Source organism: Pezoporus flaviventris, unplaced genomic scaffold (genome assembly GCF_033815535.1).
Source record: "Pezoporus flaviventris isolate CSIRO_AGI_PZ_B2104156 unplaced genomic scaffold, CSIRO_AGI_Pfla_v1 ptg000213l, whole genome shotgun sequence".
In the NCBI taxonomy this organism is placed as follows: domain Eukaryota; kingdom Metazoa; phylum Chordata; class Aves; order Psittaciformes; family Psittacidae; genus Pezoporus; species Pezoporus flaviventris.
The window spans coordinates 11,983,918-11,999,250 of NW_026892761.1; the positions used below are offsets into that span (position 1 = coordinate 11,983,918).

General features: G+C 47.9%; 2 protein-coding genes across 3 annotated transcripts in view; one reads left to right on the forward strand and one right to left on the reverse strand.

Moving 5' to 3' along the window:
- Positions 1 to 963: 963 nt before the first annotated feature.
- EIF6 (eukaryotic translation initiation factor 6) lies at positions 964 to 6,303 on the forward strand. The gene is made up of 6 exons (XM_061441411.1): positions 964 to 1,112; positions 1,180 to 1,265; positions 2,216 to 2,391; positions 3,929 to 4,105; positions 4,695 to 4,876; positions 6,091 to 6,303. Exons 1-6 carry the CDS (start codon positions 1,006 to 1,008, stop codon positions 6,098 to 6,100), a joined length of 738 nt encoding a protein of 245 aa, XP_061297395.1. The 5' UTR covers positions 964 to 1,005; the 3' UTR covers positions 6,101 to 6,303.
- Positions 6,304 to 9,757: 3,454 nt separating this feature from the next.
- MMP24 (matrix metallopeptidase 24) overlaps positions 9,758 to 15,333 on the reverse strand; it is a 36,351-nt gene continuing 30,775 nt past the window's right edge. For both annotated transcript variants that reach the window (XM_061442066.1, XM_061442065.1), the window contains 3 exons: positions 14,617 to 14,755; positions 13,425 to 13,691; positions 9,758 to 12,277 (listed from right to left, as the gene is read on the reverse strand). In XM_061442066.1, coding sequence (XP_061298050.1) covers positions 11,940 to 12,277; positions 13,425 to 13,691; positions 14,617 to 14,755 — 744 coding nt within the window. In that variant the 3' untranslated portion in view covers positions 9,758 to 11,939. The remainder of the gene's footprint in view (positions 12,278 to 13,424; positions 13,692 to 14,616; positions 14,756 to 15,333) is intronic.

Below are 15,333 nucleotides of genomic sequence, written 5' to 3' on the forward strand. Positions count from 1 at the left end.
GGAAGCAGCTGACACAGGTTGTGCCTGGACACGGGTGGCCCTTAGACTCATAGGATCATGGAATCAACTTGGGAAAGCCCTTTAAGCTCATCCAGTCCAACCATTCCCCAGCACTGCCAAGGCCACCACAAACCCATGGCACTGAGGCCTCATCTCCACGGTGTGTGAACACTTGCAGGGACAGTGACTCCAGCCCTGCCCTGGGCAGCCTGTTCCAGTGCCTGAGCACCCTTTGGTGTTCCTCATCTCCATCTAAACCTCCCCTGCTGCAGCTTGAGGCCGTTTCCTCTTGTCCCATCCCTTGTCCCTTGGGAGCAGAGCCCAGCCCCTCCTGGCTCCATCCTCCTGTCAGGCAGTTGTAGGGAGCGAATCAGTGCTGAGACACTTGGGTGTCATCTGCACGTGGGTGACAGCTGCAAGTGGGTGCTGTTGTGCACTGATGGTGTCAGCTCAAAGGTGATGCTTGGGCACAGGTCACGCGGGGGCAGGGACGGTGTGCACACGTGGGTGGTACCTGGACACGGCTGTGTCTGCACACAGGGGCTGGTGGCCCACAGTGTAGTGTCACAGAACCATTAGGGCTGGAATGCTGATCTGGAGATCACCAGGTCCAACCCCCTGCTAAGGCAGAGCCATTGTGAGCAGGTCACACAGAGTAAACAGGCCCAGCTCCCGCAATCCCTGCTCATCAGGGAGATGCTCCAGACCCCTGAGCATCCCTGTGGCCTCCACCGGACCCTCTCCGCCGCCCTGTGCCTGTGGTGGCACCGCAGGGCACTCCGCAGCCCGCTGGGACCTGCCATGGCCCGCGGGGACAAGCGCGGCGCGGCGGACCCGGGGACAGACCCCCTCGCACTGGGGCCGGTAGCGGGCGCTGTGCGCGCCGCCGGCGGAAGCGGAAGTCGCGGCGCCGCGTGCTTCCGGCCCAGGGTGAGGCTCCCGTTCCGTACCCGCCCCGTTCCCGTTCCCGTTCCGTACCCGCCCCGTTCCCGTTCCGTTCCCGCCATGGCGGTCCGCGCCAGCTTCGAGAACAACAACGAGCTGGGCTGCTTCGCCAAGCTGACCAACGCGTACTGCCTCGTGGCCATCGGCGGCTCCGAGAACTTCTACAGGTGAGGGAGCGGCGCGGCGCGCCCGGCCCGGCTCCGCGCCCCCGCTGACGGCGCTTTCTCGTTGCAGCGTGTTCGAGGGGGAGCTGTTCGGGACCATCCCGGTGGTGCACGCCTCCATCGCCGGCTGCCGCATCATCGGCAGGATGTGTGTGGGTACGTGACGGGGCGGCCCGCGGGGCCACAGGACAGCGGCGGAATCGGGAGGACGAGCCCGGGCGGGGGGGGGTCTGCAGCGGGCCGCGCCCGTCAGCCTGAAGGGTGGAAGCTGCGGGTGCCCCGTCCCGAGCAGTGTTCAAGGCCAGCTTGGAGCAGCCTGCGCTAGTGGAAGGTGTCCCCACCCGTGGCAGGGGTTGGAGCTGGGTGAGCTTTAAGGTCCCTTCCAGCCCAAACCAAGCTGGGATTCTGTCTTCATGGGTGGGAAGAGGGGTGAAAATGGAAAAAGAACTCTCTCGGTGACAAGGGACTTCGGGGGAAGGGGGTTCACCTCTTGGGCCTTGGAGATGGGTGAAAACTACGTGCAAGTTTTGCAGTAAGCGGGAGTTCTGTTTCTCTCAAGATTAATGCTGCAGTGCCAGCGCCGGGATGGGGGGGCATTAACAGAAGGAAAAGGTGGAAAGAAGCCTTTTGTCTGTCTCCGGCGAGGAGGACCCCATTCAGTCAGACAAGCTTCCTTCTTGAGTTTTGTTTCTGTGAAAAGAATGGCTTTGTCCATCCCATCTTGCTGCTTTGCAACAGAGAAGGAATGCAGACAAGCAGCATCTGTACATTTTGGGGGGCAGTTGGCATCTATAGGGGAAATTCCTGTTAAAGTGTTTCATTGGGAACCTCGGGCTTCCTTTACTTCTGTTGAAAAAGAGCAGTGATTAAAGGTGCCATTCACCCGTTTGTATGAGCTAAGTCTGTGCTTCATCCTGGTTTGCTCTTACCAGTGAAGCTGTTCTTTCTAAAGGGAAATGTTATTTCTCTTGGGCTGCATTCTGGGCTTGGGAGGAGTGGATGGAGCAAGGGTAGTTCAAGCCATGGTGTGACTGGTGGGAAAGCAGGACCCTGGGGAACGTTCTTTTTTTCCTTTGTTTTGTTTTTTTTTTTTGGTGTCATTGTAGGAAACAGACATGGACTCTTGGTCCCAAGCAGCACAACAGACCAAGAGCTCCAGCACATCCGCAATAGCCTGCCAGATTCCGTACGAATCCAACGGGTGGAGGAGCGTCTCTCAGCACTGGGCAATGTCACTACCTGCAATGACTATGTCGCTCTTGTTCACCCAGATCTTGACAGGGTAAATGGCTCTATAATGCTTTTAAATTCATAGCAGGTACATGTGAAATGATTGCCACGGTGCAGTTTGGGTTTGGAGCTGTTTAGGATTGCTGTGTGTAGCATGGGGACTAGAACTGTGCTCACAGCTGAGCTGCTGTCATGGAGTGAGCTGCATTGTGTTTCCTTTCTTCTCAACAGAGAAATCTTAGTTGGACTTTGGACTTCTGACTTGCTTTCAGTTGCTTCTTATATTTCTTTATTGGAGCACTGTGTGCAGTTCTGGTGTCCTCAACATAAGAAGGACATGGAGCTGTTGGAGAAAATCCAGAGGAGCCACAAGAATAATCAGGGGCTGGAGCACCTCCCATATGAAGACAGGCTGAGAACATTGGGAGTGTTCAGTCTGGAAAAGAGAAGCTGCTTGGAGACCTCAGAGCAGCTTCTGGTGTCTGAAGGGGGTACAAGAATGCTGGGGAGGGACTCTTCATCATAGACTGTATTGATAGGACAGGGGGTGATGGGTTCAAACTGGAACAGGGGAAGTTAAGGTTAGATATAAGAAGCTCTTTACTGTGAGGGTGGTGAGGCACTGGCACAGGTTGCCCAAAGAAGTGATAAATGCTTCATCCCTGGCAGTGTCCCAGGTTGGAGCAACCTGGTCTAGTGTGAGGTATCCCTGCCTGTGGCAGGGGATTGTAACTGTATGAGCTTCAAGTGTTTTCCAGCCTAAACCATTCTGTAATGATTTGTGGCTGTGGACCCTGCCCCAAGCATAGTGTGTGCCCTCTTGTTCTGCATGCTGCAGTGAACGCACTTTGTAGAAGGGAAGAAGCAGGATGTGGAAGCGTATTGTCAGGTGCACTTCACTTTGTGTGTGTGAAATAGAATGGATAAGAGATTGTGCATGTGTGTGATGAAGAGAGCATAAAGAAGAGTTCAGTCAGGACTATAGCAGTAGTAGTTACAAGCTACTGCTGAGCTTGCTGAAATTCATAATAGTTGAAAGAGCCTGTGGATGTGGTGGTGTGCAGGTTTACAAAGGGGTGGAAGGAAAATGGAAGCTTCTTGTGTGAAAGTTTAAGGACAGAGGAGGCAAAGTTGCTGCTACTTTATGTTTGAGAACTGATGTCTTCATAGCATTAGAGAGAAGGGTATTGTGTGACTGCAGGTAGTGAAGGTCCTTACAGTGCTTTCAGTTTGTGCTAAAGGAATGGGACTTGGTGTTCAGATTGCAAAGTTAAAAAAAAGGAGGGAAAGTAATGGTCTTTGCAGTGTATTATGTTTTAACTAAGTGTAAAAAGTAAGGGAAGCTAGCCAGAGAGGGATGGATCAAAATAATTCCCTGTGAAATGCTGCAGTGGAAGGAAGTCCTTACACAGAAGGATAAGAGAACTTTGTCCCAGTGGTTGGGGAGGCTGAGTAAGTGTTTTGTAATGATTGGGTTGGAAGGGGTTGTGGAAGCATCAGCAGGAGCCCAGCTGTGGTTGTAGGAATAGCTTGACTTCAAATTCTACAATACCATTTTGCTGAACTTTATCCTGTCTTTCTGTTTGCAGGAGACAGAGGAGATCTTGGCAGATGTACTGAAGGTAGAGGTTTTCAGACAAACGGTAGCAGATCAGGTGCTGGTAGGAAGTTACTGCGTTTTTAGTAACCAAGGAGGAATTGTGCACCCCAGAACTTCAATTGATGATCAGGATGAGCTGTCTTCATTGCTCCAGGTCCCACTCGTGGTAAGGCATTTTGGGTTTGTATTTTCTCTTGCCATTCCCTTGCAGCCCAGTTCTCAGTTTTAATGTTTCTACATCTCGTGGGCTCCCAGCTGCTGTTTGCAGAGCTGTTCCAAGTGAGAGATAAGGAGAGACAACTTAAACAGAGCAAGTCTTCAGAGACATTTTCTATACGTTTTCTGAGTCTGAATAAACTGCTTAACACCTTTAAGTTTGCTTCTGAAACATTGCTCTGCTGGGATTATGTAGGTTGTGCTGATGGATTTGTACAGAATGTGTGTGGTTTGGCCAAAGGCAGTGTTTAAATAATTAAGTAATAAAACCTTTTGCCTGCTCACTTTGATTTGTGAATTCCACAATTCCTGTGCCTTTATGCTTCCTTCTTGTTAGATTTTATTTCACTGAATTTTACAGTTTGCTCTCCAGAGATAAAAAAGTTTAATGGACAACCTTTAATCTGAAATCTTTCTAACGTTTATGGCAGAAGCTTTAGTCTTTGCAGGAGCATGAGTTGAAGACTTGTAGTGATGATGTATAAGGGAACGTGCTGCTGTCAGCACACCCTGGTAAGTCTTGTGCTTTGTTTTGCCAGGCTGGAACAGTGAATCGTGGCAGCGAGGTCATTGCAGCAGGGATGGTTGTCAACGACTGGTGTGCCTTCTGTGGGCTGGATACAACCAGCACTGAGCTCTCGGTCATTGAGAGTATCTTCAGGCTGAATGAAGCTCAGCCAAGTACCATTGCTACCAACATGAGAGATTCCTTGATTGACAGGTGAGCAAGACCCAGGTCTGTATAGCCAGGGTCAAAACAGGCAAGATTTTACTATAAAACTGGATGGTTTAATAACTGATTTATCTTCTTTTTTGCAACTTTTTTATTATTTTTATTTTGTTGTTTCACTTCCTCTTCCCTTTCATGGGGTTACTGACCACAGTTACCTTGTTGCAGAGGGGTTTGTTTCCTTGCAGCTGCTGAGCCTGCTTAGTCCTGTATGGAAAGTGTAGAGGAGTTTATTGCAGTCAGAATACTTCTTGTGTGAACAATATCCATTCCAACTTCTGGATACCACCTGTTTTTTTCTAGCTCTTCAGTATTTGGCTATGACATGAATGGACTTTTTTTAAACAAATGTTGTTTTAAAAGTTAAAATGCCAGTGACTTTGCCTGACATCTCGGCTTTTGATTGTTGTAACCCCTAATGTTTGCTACAAATGCCTACTACAACTACTTCTGGAGCTAAAAACGCTCTGGAGATTGCCTGCTGCTGCTTTGAATCTTTTTAATTTAAGGCTGCTGCCCTAATTACTGGGGTTTTTAAGCCTTTTTGTCAAAAGCTTTACCCAAGTTAGTTACCTTTTAATGGGAGGCAGGTTTTCTTGTTTCCTTCCTGCAGTCCTGTAGGACCTTCCCTGTTCATTGATGCATGCAGATTCTTTGACAGGATTTAGGCATGTGTATAGATGAATGTGCTCTGCATGCTTCATTTGGGCTTTCCTCTGATTACAACTCTTGGAATCATTGCTGTAGTGCTGGAGTGTGTTCTTGAACTAATTGGGCCATTGTAACTTAGTGGCTGAGTTCTCACTTATTGTAAAAGTGTGTGGGAATGGTTTATGGCCTAAGGAAAGTCTAAGGAATTCCTCAAATGAAGAACCCCTTGGGAGAGCTCTTTGCTGCCCCTGTACAGTTGCTGTATAAAGGCTGGATGTCTCTGAGCATAACAGAGCCATAATTAAACTTGCTCTGAGCTTCTGATAACTATCCAGACCAGCATGAATGCACATCTTGCCTTTGCCAGCTTGACTAGCTTGTTCTTGGGGCTGGCTGTGAGCAACACTAGGTCTGCTTCCCACTTACATGTTCTAGGAAGGGAAATTTGTACTGGGCCTTTGTAACTGGGGAACTGACTGTATTGGTGTTTTGAAATGCCTTTTGCACTCTCTGGCACTTACCGACTAAATCTCCTTTCCGTTTTCTCTTTCTAGCTTGACATGAGCAGTGTCAGTTTCTACTTTCCAGAAAGCTCCTAAGGAGTGAAGTGTCAAGCTGCACTTTGGATTACAGACATCCAGACCTTCTGATGTTGTTTCTGGAGGCCTGGCCCAAGGAAAAGGCTACAAACCCAATCTTTTGTAGTGTTTTGTAAACTGTCACCTGACAAATAACATGCATAAGTTATGAATAAGGAATGCTCTCTATCCCTTTGCTGGCATTTTCCAGTTCTTCAGCTGTGCTTTCTCGTGTTGTGATGCTGACTGTACCCTTCACGTGAGCCTGCTATATTTACCCCTGTGGCTCTTGGATATTGATCACTAGAGATTGTTTTGCCTTTAAATAATCCCATGTCAGTGTTGTCCCACACAGCACTCTAGTTCAGCACACATGGCACTGCCCTCTCTTTCCACACTCTTGCCAAAGAGCAGTGGTTTTGCTGTATGTAGACTTAAAATCCCCTTGTATGTCCAGTGCCAAGAACACAGTAATTTATGTGCCACGAAATAGTCCAGAGTCATCCCCTGCTCTCTTGCTCTGACCTGCAGCTGTTCCCCCATGGGTAGTGATGCTGAAAAGATCAGCTCTCGTTAAAACTGGACTTTCTCAGGGACAGTCCAGGGACTTCTGACAGCAGCAGTGTGTGACTGCCCCTGGAACAGTGGTGGTTCATCTGTTGTCTGGTGGTACGTGTGCTGCTGCTGAGGCACCTGCAAGAGAGCTCAGACAAGCACGATAGCCAGTGGGCTTCAGTTTGTTCTACAGGAGATAGCCACCTATGCTGGGAAACTTAGAAATCATCAAATCAAAACCACCCCATCTTGCGTTATCTCAAGAGTATCTTGACTCTCTCAAGAGTTATCTCAAGTAGCTTGAGACAAAGGTTAAGTAACACGGTTCTAACCAGTTACACCATTCAGTCAGATGTTGCAGATTTGGGAGTTTGGTGGTTGAGAACTCTGCCCTTGCAGGGGTGTGATGATGACAAAAAGGAGCTGTAAGTACTGGTTTCAAGTAGAAGATAGTAATTTGCTTCTAAACAGCTGCTGGTCACTTATCTCTTACTTCAGTTGTTTCTGCTTGGCTGCTAGAGGTGTACTGGAAGCATAGAAATCATAGAGTCATAGAATAGTTAGGGTTGGAAAAGACCTTAAGATCATCCAGTTCCAACCCCCCTGCCATGGGCAGGGACACCTCACACCAAACCATCTCACCCAAGGCCTCATCCAACCTGGTCTTGAACGCCGCCACCAGGGATGGAGCATTCACAACCTCTGGGCAACCCCTTCCAATGCCTCAGCACCCTTGCAGTAAAGAACTTCCTCCTTAGATCCAATCTAAACTTCCCCTGTTTAAGTTTGAACCCGTTACCCCTTGTCCTGTCACTGCAGTCCCTAATGAAGAGTCCCTCCCCAGCATCCCATTTCCCATCATGAGGCTATGGTTACTGTCGGGTTCTCTTGAGTGCAGGTCTGAAGGCAGCGTGGGCAGTTTTTTGTTTGGTGCTTCAGGCTTTGTAGAAGATATTGACTAAACTTTCATTTTTGTTTATTTTTTCATTTTGCCTGGATGTTTAGGGAAGGGTTTTTAAGTCTTGATTAAAGGTTGCTCCTTAAATAAAGATTGCTACAGGATCTTCTCTGGTCATAGCAGTCCTGTCTTGGATGGTAATTGAGCCAGGGATGCCATTTCCAGAGATCTCCCCTTCCTTCTGCCACTGGGGAAGCCTGTAAGCAGCTCATAGCTTCTTGCTTCTTACAGTCAGCAATTGGTGTTTATGTCAGCTTTGATATAGTGAACTTGGCACTGGCTCCAGGTCTACTCTTAGCATGTCTCAGTATTTAGAGTGGTTTCTGTAAGCTAAAACTCCCAAAGAAGCCGGTGCAAAGGAGTGAGATTTTCATTCCCATGGGAGCCTGCCTTGCAGTGTTAGAGCTGGCAGGTGCAGGATGAGACCATGAGGACAACTGTGAAACAGTAAGGGAGGAATGAGAGCTCAAGAACAGCAGTTACAAAAGGCAGACCCTTAGCATGACACAACCTGAGGCACTTGGAGCACTGTGCAGTGTATGTGCGTGTATGTGCTTATATGTGCTTTATCTCAGAGTCCACACTCTCCAGTGGAGATGCCAAAGGTGGTGGTAAGGAATGGTTAATAAAACCAAGGTGTTTGTCTGCAGTGCTGGGAGTTGCTACCATGGGGTCTCAGGGTTCTTAAAAAGGAGATTGCTGAGCTAAGAGCCTGTGGTTTATATGCAACAGGTATCTACCAACTTTGCTATCAGGCTGTGGCAGCCAACATTTGATCTCGGGTGTTACAGAGGGTTGCTGGAATTGGCTGAGGAACTACAGCTGTGCTGGACAAGAAAGTCTGGTACTATGAGAAAGACTGGAATCAAGCCCTGGGATGAGTGTGACAGGATAGAGAAGAGTTGTGCAGAGGTTTTGAGGGAGGAGTGAACATAATCACAGCTCAAGATTCAGTGCGGAAGGCACAGGGTGTGTAGCTTTGGCTGCCATAGTTTAAAAGTGTTTGTCAGGATCCCTCACTCAAGCTTTTGTGAACCTGAGTCCTCACGGTGTGAGATGGGAGATAGATCTCCTTGAGGTTTAATGACTAAATAAATGACTAGGTAAATTAGGAACAACTAATCCCTCTCACAGTGGAGAACCATCTCTGTTCTGACTGTAGTGATTGCATTTCCCAGTGTGTTTCTAACTTACCTGGAAAATGAGCCTATTTTACTGGTGATGCAATTATTTAAAGTAGTCAAAAATGGACATAGAGGAGTAGAATGTTGAGTGCAGGGTAGTGCATGTCGAGGGCTGCTCGTCGTAGGGGCTGCCACTGCTGCACTCATAGTAAATGTGTGCCAGGACTCCCTTGTGGCTGCACAAGTGGCCTGTGCTGCAGGGTGCTGTGTCCCTGCCAGGAGCACAGTGACAAGAGCCTCTTGCTGCCAGGTTAGAGTTGACAAAGCAGTGCTGTGCCCTGCTCCCCTGCGGTGGCAATATGTCCTGGAGCTGTGCTTCTGCACAGAACTGGAACATGGGCACCCGTCCACGGAGGCGCTAGTGGGAAGCAGACCCAGTCGATCCTCTGCCAATAGTTGCTGTGTTTCTGTAGCATAAACCAGGATCCCAGCAAAGAGCTCAGGGGTGGGAATATTTAGGCACTATTCCTTACATCAATATTGATGTTTGGGCCTGGAGCCGAGTCATCCCTGGACTGCCAAGGGGCTGATTTTGACAAAAGTGAGACGATAGCAGTGTGAGGTGGGTCAATTGCTCACCTGCCTGCCCCAGCCTCCCAGCACTTGTAACCGTACAGGGCTGTTCCTCAGCCCCTTAAACACTTACACACACACTGTGGCTTTACAGGAGGAGCCCCTCATGAACCAGACAGAAAAGGCACCAAGCTGCTTATCCAGTTCTTTGGAGCAGCAGTTCCTCGGGGCAGGCTGGGTTTGGCAGTGCAGGGCAGGCAGCTTGCCTTGCTGCAGCGGGGAGCCTGGCTCTGCAGAACACCACAGAGCCCACAGGAAACAGCTCCACTTGCTGCAGCCCTGGGTGTTGTGCTGTGGGTACCACTTGTAACTGAGCAAAAATCTACCCCTGGGCAGGAGGAAAGCCCGAAACAAACCAAACCAGACATTCCTCTAGGTTGTAATAACGTTTGTTTTTTAATGATGGCTGTTGGAAGTTGCTCAAAGGTTTGGGCTGTCACAGTCCCAGAAGAGATGGCAGCGTACAGATGAGTTGGATGTGCCATGTGGCTGTGGCATTCAGTGTGCATTCTACCACATACATAGTACACATAGCAACGACGGAGTAGCACGTGTGGGGGGGTGTCTAATTAGTAGCTCCGATTTCATTTGGTCCTTTGCACTCCTTCACCCATCATGAGACATTGTCACTTTTTTCACTAAAATTCAAAGTTTTGCATCTATAGCTCCTCACTTAGTTTGTAATACGTTTGTAATTCTAGTTTTTAATGTATAAACACAATAAACAGCTTGGCTATGGAAATCAAGTTATGAAGGACAAAATACAGTTTGAAACCACGTTATGCAGTCCTAATGGGCTTCACTAGAAGTCTCTTGTCTATCCTGCTTCACCATAGCAATAGTTGAGGACTAGGTGGAAATTCAGAATGCTAATGATTTTTCTGCTTCTTCATTCCTCATCATTGGAATTAGGAACATTTTGAGCATGTCTGTCATGCCTGGGGTGTTTTTCACAGCTGCCATTCTAAAGCTGCACCTTTGCTACACTAACTGGACATTCTGTGCATTGCACTGCTTGCACTCAATTCAATTGTAGGCAGAGGGCTCATGCTAATCACCTTCCAGAGAGCATGAAAAGCAGTTCCTGTGCTTAAAGGAATGGCACTTCCATGCAGGTCTGAACTTCCCCATTACACTGCACTTCAAGAAACTTTTCCTCCCCTCTTTAACATGGTGGAAGTACCAATATCAACAACAAAATGACCAAATTTGTGGCTAGGACACAACATCCTAAACCAGTCACAACTGTAAGAGGGATAAGCAGAAGGTACAGTTGTAGAAGAGACTTGTGAGGACTTGCTAGCCAAAAGTTCAGGTATTTATCTAGCTTTTACCTGGGTTTTATGTCTCTGCCAAATGTGGCTAGTGCTGACCTTGTTCTGCTGCAGGGCACGCTGCCTTTGGGCCTTGCCATACACTTGCCTGTGAAGAAGTGAGCAAAAACCAGAAGTTTTGAAGGTATATGTTTGTGACATCTACAGGGATTGGATTTAGTTTTACAAACAAGCCTAATTCTCACTGTATTTTGACTAGCTCAGCAAAACATCATGATCCCACTCCAAACAAACATTTCCATTCTCCTGAAACCCAACATACAAATTCCACAATCTAGTTACACATGCCACGTAACAACAATTCATCTTTTCCCAGCATTGTAACAGGGGCAGAGTGCAGGGTACATCTATACATGTTTGTCAGTGTATCTGCAACCGTTGGTTCATTGTTTCTTGCTGATGGGAGCTTAAAAGAACATCATGTGACATTTAAATATTATTACTTTCATGAATGGCTCCCAACACAAAATCATGAATTCCCATGATTTAGACCCAATTACTTTGTCTTCAGATTGTCCCAGTTTAGGGCTTGATGTTGCCAGGTGGCTGGTTTGGTGCTTCTTGAGCTTCTGCTCCGCACTCCTTTACCTCTTCAAGTGCTTAGTGGTTCCTCATGCACTGTGCTGAGTGGCAGCATTGCTTAGTTATGAATGTACAAAACATCTGACCAGCAGGTATTGGAAAATCATATCCAGGTCATTCCCTGGATTTTGTAATAAACTAAGATCTTTTAGAATGGTTCAGCATCAGAATGTCTTCTGCTTATCGATACTGAATTGTTCCTGTTCATAGAATTCATGATCTTCATTCATTATGAGACAGCTATTAAAAAAATGGTTCTGTTCAGAGGTGGTTTGGCTACACTGGAGAATGCTGGGTTTAACAGGGAGCACTGGTGCAGGGAACTGAAGGAAGTTTCCCAGGTCAGTTGAAACCTGTCTTGAAGACTCTGATGTTAGCAGAGTGAGCCTGTGGAGGATGGCACACCAAGACTGACACGCGACTGAGGCAGTAAGAAGGAAAGAGGCTCCACACTGCAAGGCTGCCTGTAGCTTTTCCAGTTTTCCTGCTTATTTCAGTCCCAGGCTGTCCAAAACTTGTTGTCACTGAAGTAGTTTTGTTTGTAGGCTTTATTTCTTCTTTTTTTTGTTTTTTTGTTTTTCTTTTTTTTGTCCATAGTCCTTACCAGTTCCATGAGTTGAAAACGTGCAGCGGGCTGTGTCATACCCATTCCTGGACAGGTCTTTTGTAATACACAACATTTTGCTGCACCTCTTTGTTTTTAAACTGGAAGATTGTGTATACCAAGACAAGGATACACAGAGACAAAATGCAAGGGATCACGACTGCGATTGCATTTACAGTGCTAGGCACATCGTTTATTGTCACCATAATGTCCACGTCGTCGTGGGGGAGGCGTCTGTCTTTGCTTCGTTCAACATCCTTCTGGTTACAGCCCATCCAGTCTTTGAGGATTGATCTGGGGTAGCCTGGCTCCACAGTCAGCTGCTGGTTATCAAACTTCCAGTATTCCTTCCCTTTGTAGAAGTAGGTATAAACTAGGAGACAAAACAGAGAGGATTTCTCACCACACCATTTCCAGCTGGGTAAGCTGTGCTTGTGTGAGGACACACAGACAGCCTGGAAGGCTGCAGATGGCTGCCTGCACTGATAAAACACAGCCAGGTTTGGGGATTTTGGATTCCAGAGCACCCCAAAACCACTGAACGGTGAAGGTGGTTTTGGAGCTGGGATTTAAAGGAGAAGCCATAACCCTGGCTTGTGGGTGCAATGCTGCTCACAGAGCATTCATTATTCCCCCTGGCCAAGACAAGCTGTGAATACAAAAACCCCAACTAACTTTAAAGTATGTTCTGCAGTGAGTTATTTTTCACTAAAGCATCTGTCAATATGAAATAAGACTGAATGAGTCCTTTTGGCCACAGAATCCAGAAGATGCGGCATTTGTTAAGAAGCACTCTTGTGCTACTGCTAATAAAAGGCTGATGGTTTACGCTATGCGTTGCCTGAAGTGCCCAGATGTCTCCTTTTCTAATCCCTCTCAAGTGATTAGGAAAAAAAAAAGGCAAATGGAACAGTGGTGGAAGTGTTGGGTCTCCTGCATCCATCCTCCAGCTCAGCTCTCAGTGCACTCCTCCAACCCAGCCACACAGCCCCAGATTTAAACATAGCCTCAATGGCACAAGCCCCTTCTGTAAGTTCTTTCCCCAACTGGAAGAGGAGGAAGGAATCTTCAAATCAGAGAAAGAAATGTGCTGGAAGGAGCCTCTGGAGGTCCAACCCCCTGCTCAGAGAATGGCTGCAGAGTACATCAGGCAGGTTGGAGCCTGTAACAGTGACTAAGCTACAGGCAAGAAACTAGGAGGAAAATGTAAGATACAGCATCACTGTAATCACAGCCCAGGAAAACCCAGGTAGGGGCTGTTGTGGCAAGCAAAACTCGAACAAGTCCGCTTCCCAGCCCCAGAAACAGCATTAGGATAACACAGTTTAGCAGCTGAGGAGGTACATGGGTTAGGGTGAGGTTCAGGGAGGCTCTCAGACTGTCAGTGCCTGCAGTGCCACTGTGACCCTAGGACATCTGAGACCTGATTCCTATTTCACACACCCCAAATCCAGCCACCCAGCTCCCAGGGTAGACAAGCTATCCCAGCTCTAACAGGAGTAATGACTGCAGATACATACAGCCTTCTTTGCTGATAAAAGCTCCCTGTGGAGCCTGAGGGATTCCTCTCCACACGGTGATGGGCTTTGGGTATCCTGGGTCCGTTGCTCTCTTGTCCTCGTTGTACCTCCAGTACCTGTCTCCTTTGAAGAAGTAGGTTTTGCCGACGGGCTCCCAGCGCAGGGCCGTGTCGATGCCCTCCCGGGGCAGGCAGCTCCCCAGCTCCACCAGACTGTGTGGGTAGCCCGGCTCTGCTGTCACTTCTTTGAAGACCCAGTATTTATCTCCTGGAGGTGAATGGGGACACAAACAACAAACAGATTTGCCTAATTAGTAGCTGAATGAGCTAAATGTAGAATAGCCACAATGAAGCACAGCGTGTGAGGACTTCCAGCCTTAAGTGTATTATGTGAAAAATCTGCTCCTCCTCTTCATTTTGAACCTGAAACCTCCTGATTCCATTTGCTGCTTCTCAGCTCTTGTTTTGGAAGGGATGTTAAAAAACCTTTTCCCATTTACCTTCTCTAGACCAGTCATTTCAGAGACTTCCTTCACACCCTGTCTTTGTCATTCCTCATAGAGGCTGAGGAGCTCCTTGCAGGATGTCAACCCACACTTTTTGATCATTTCTGTTGTCTTTCTCTGGGCCACCTCAAGTTTTAATACAGTCTTTGAGCTGAGGGATTGAAGACATAAATGGGGAAGACAAAGTACTGTGGTTTTGTACAGAGCCACTCCTCCTTGCTTACAACTTCCTCTCAGGTTACAGGACCCTGTTCAGATACTGTCACAATGCAAGGAGCTAATGTGGGGCCCAGCGTAAGGTTGGACATTTTTGTCTCTTTAGGAGACAGCTGTCCAGAAATGTAGTTTGGGCATGTCCTGTACCTGGAGAGGCCTTAATGCCTCGCCAAAACATGTTCAAGGAAATAGGCAGGAGACTCCAGACTATCCTGCCTATCACTCCCTGGGTAATAGGAGCTATTTCTTGTCATCATATGGAAGCCAACTTCCACTAATCAATATTAGCTTTACACAGAGATTGTCCTGGCAAGGCCAGCCCATGCTAAACTATATTTTAAGAATTAATGGCTGCTTGAAGTGTCCCCGTGGAAAAGGACAAGGCTGCAGCGTACCTCTCTTCCCCATCTTCATGCCGCAAGGGTGTGATGTGGGGCAGACGAGGGAGGCTGGTACTGAAATGTACTGTACCTTTGAAGAACACGAATTTGCCATCAGAGCGCTCATAGGCTGCATCAATCTTTGCGGGGAGGCCCTTCCAGAACTGCTCGATTTGCATGGGATAACCCTCCTGCACCCGGTTGTTGCGCAGCCGCCAGAACCAGCGATCCTGAGAAAACCAGAAGCCTCTTCAGACTGAGTGTTTCTATCTTGCAGTCAAACCAGGCTGAGCATCCAGCACCAAGCATTGCTAATCCCTGCCCAGGCCCCACAACCATTAAAGGCAGAAGTCCCGGTTCAGGTGACAGCTCCAACCCAGCCCAACACTGCCTCCAGTGAGGAAAGTGCTCCATGAAGATGGCAGCCAAAAGGGTGAGAAGTTGATTGCTGGTGCTGTGAGAAAGGGTGGAAAGAAGGAGAGGAAAAAGGAGCAGGGGGAAGCAAGTGCACAGTTATAAGTGTTATGAACTCGCCTGTGAGTGACCTCTCTGCATGCCTCGTCACTGAGGTGCCACGTGTCCTGGTACAACTGGTGCTCTGCCATCAGATCCCAGGAGAGCCACACAGCCCTAACATTACTTGGGACTGTGTGAAGCACACAATCCAAAGGCACAAAGGAGTTATTAAAAACCCTTTGAGATCATCAGTTAAAGCCACAATGGATGCTCAAGGATGAGTAAGAGCAGGACAGGGCCTGTGAGGCTTCTTGCAGATACTGTCCCAGCCTTCAACTACTTTCAATTCAGG

Coding starts and splice junctions, on each gene's coding strand:
- EIF6 (XM_061441411.1), top strand. CDS start 1,006: ATGGCGGTCCGCGCCAGCTTCGAGAACAACAACGAGCTGGGCTGCTTC. Junction 1,266..2,215: donor CATCGGCAGGATGTGTGTGG/GTACGTGACGGG, acceptor GTGTCATTGTAG/GAAACAGACATGGACTCTTG. Junction 2,392..3,928: donor TTCACCCAGATCTTGACAGG/GTAAATGGCTCT, acceptor TTCTGTTTGCAG/GAGACAGAGGAGATCTTGGC.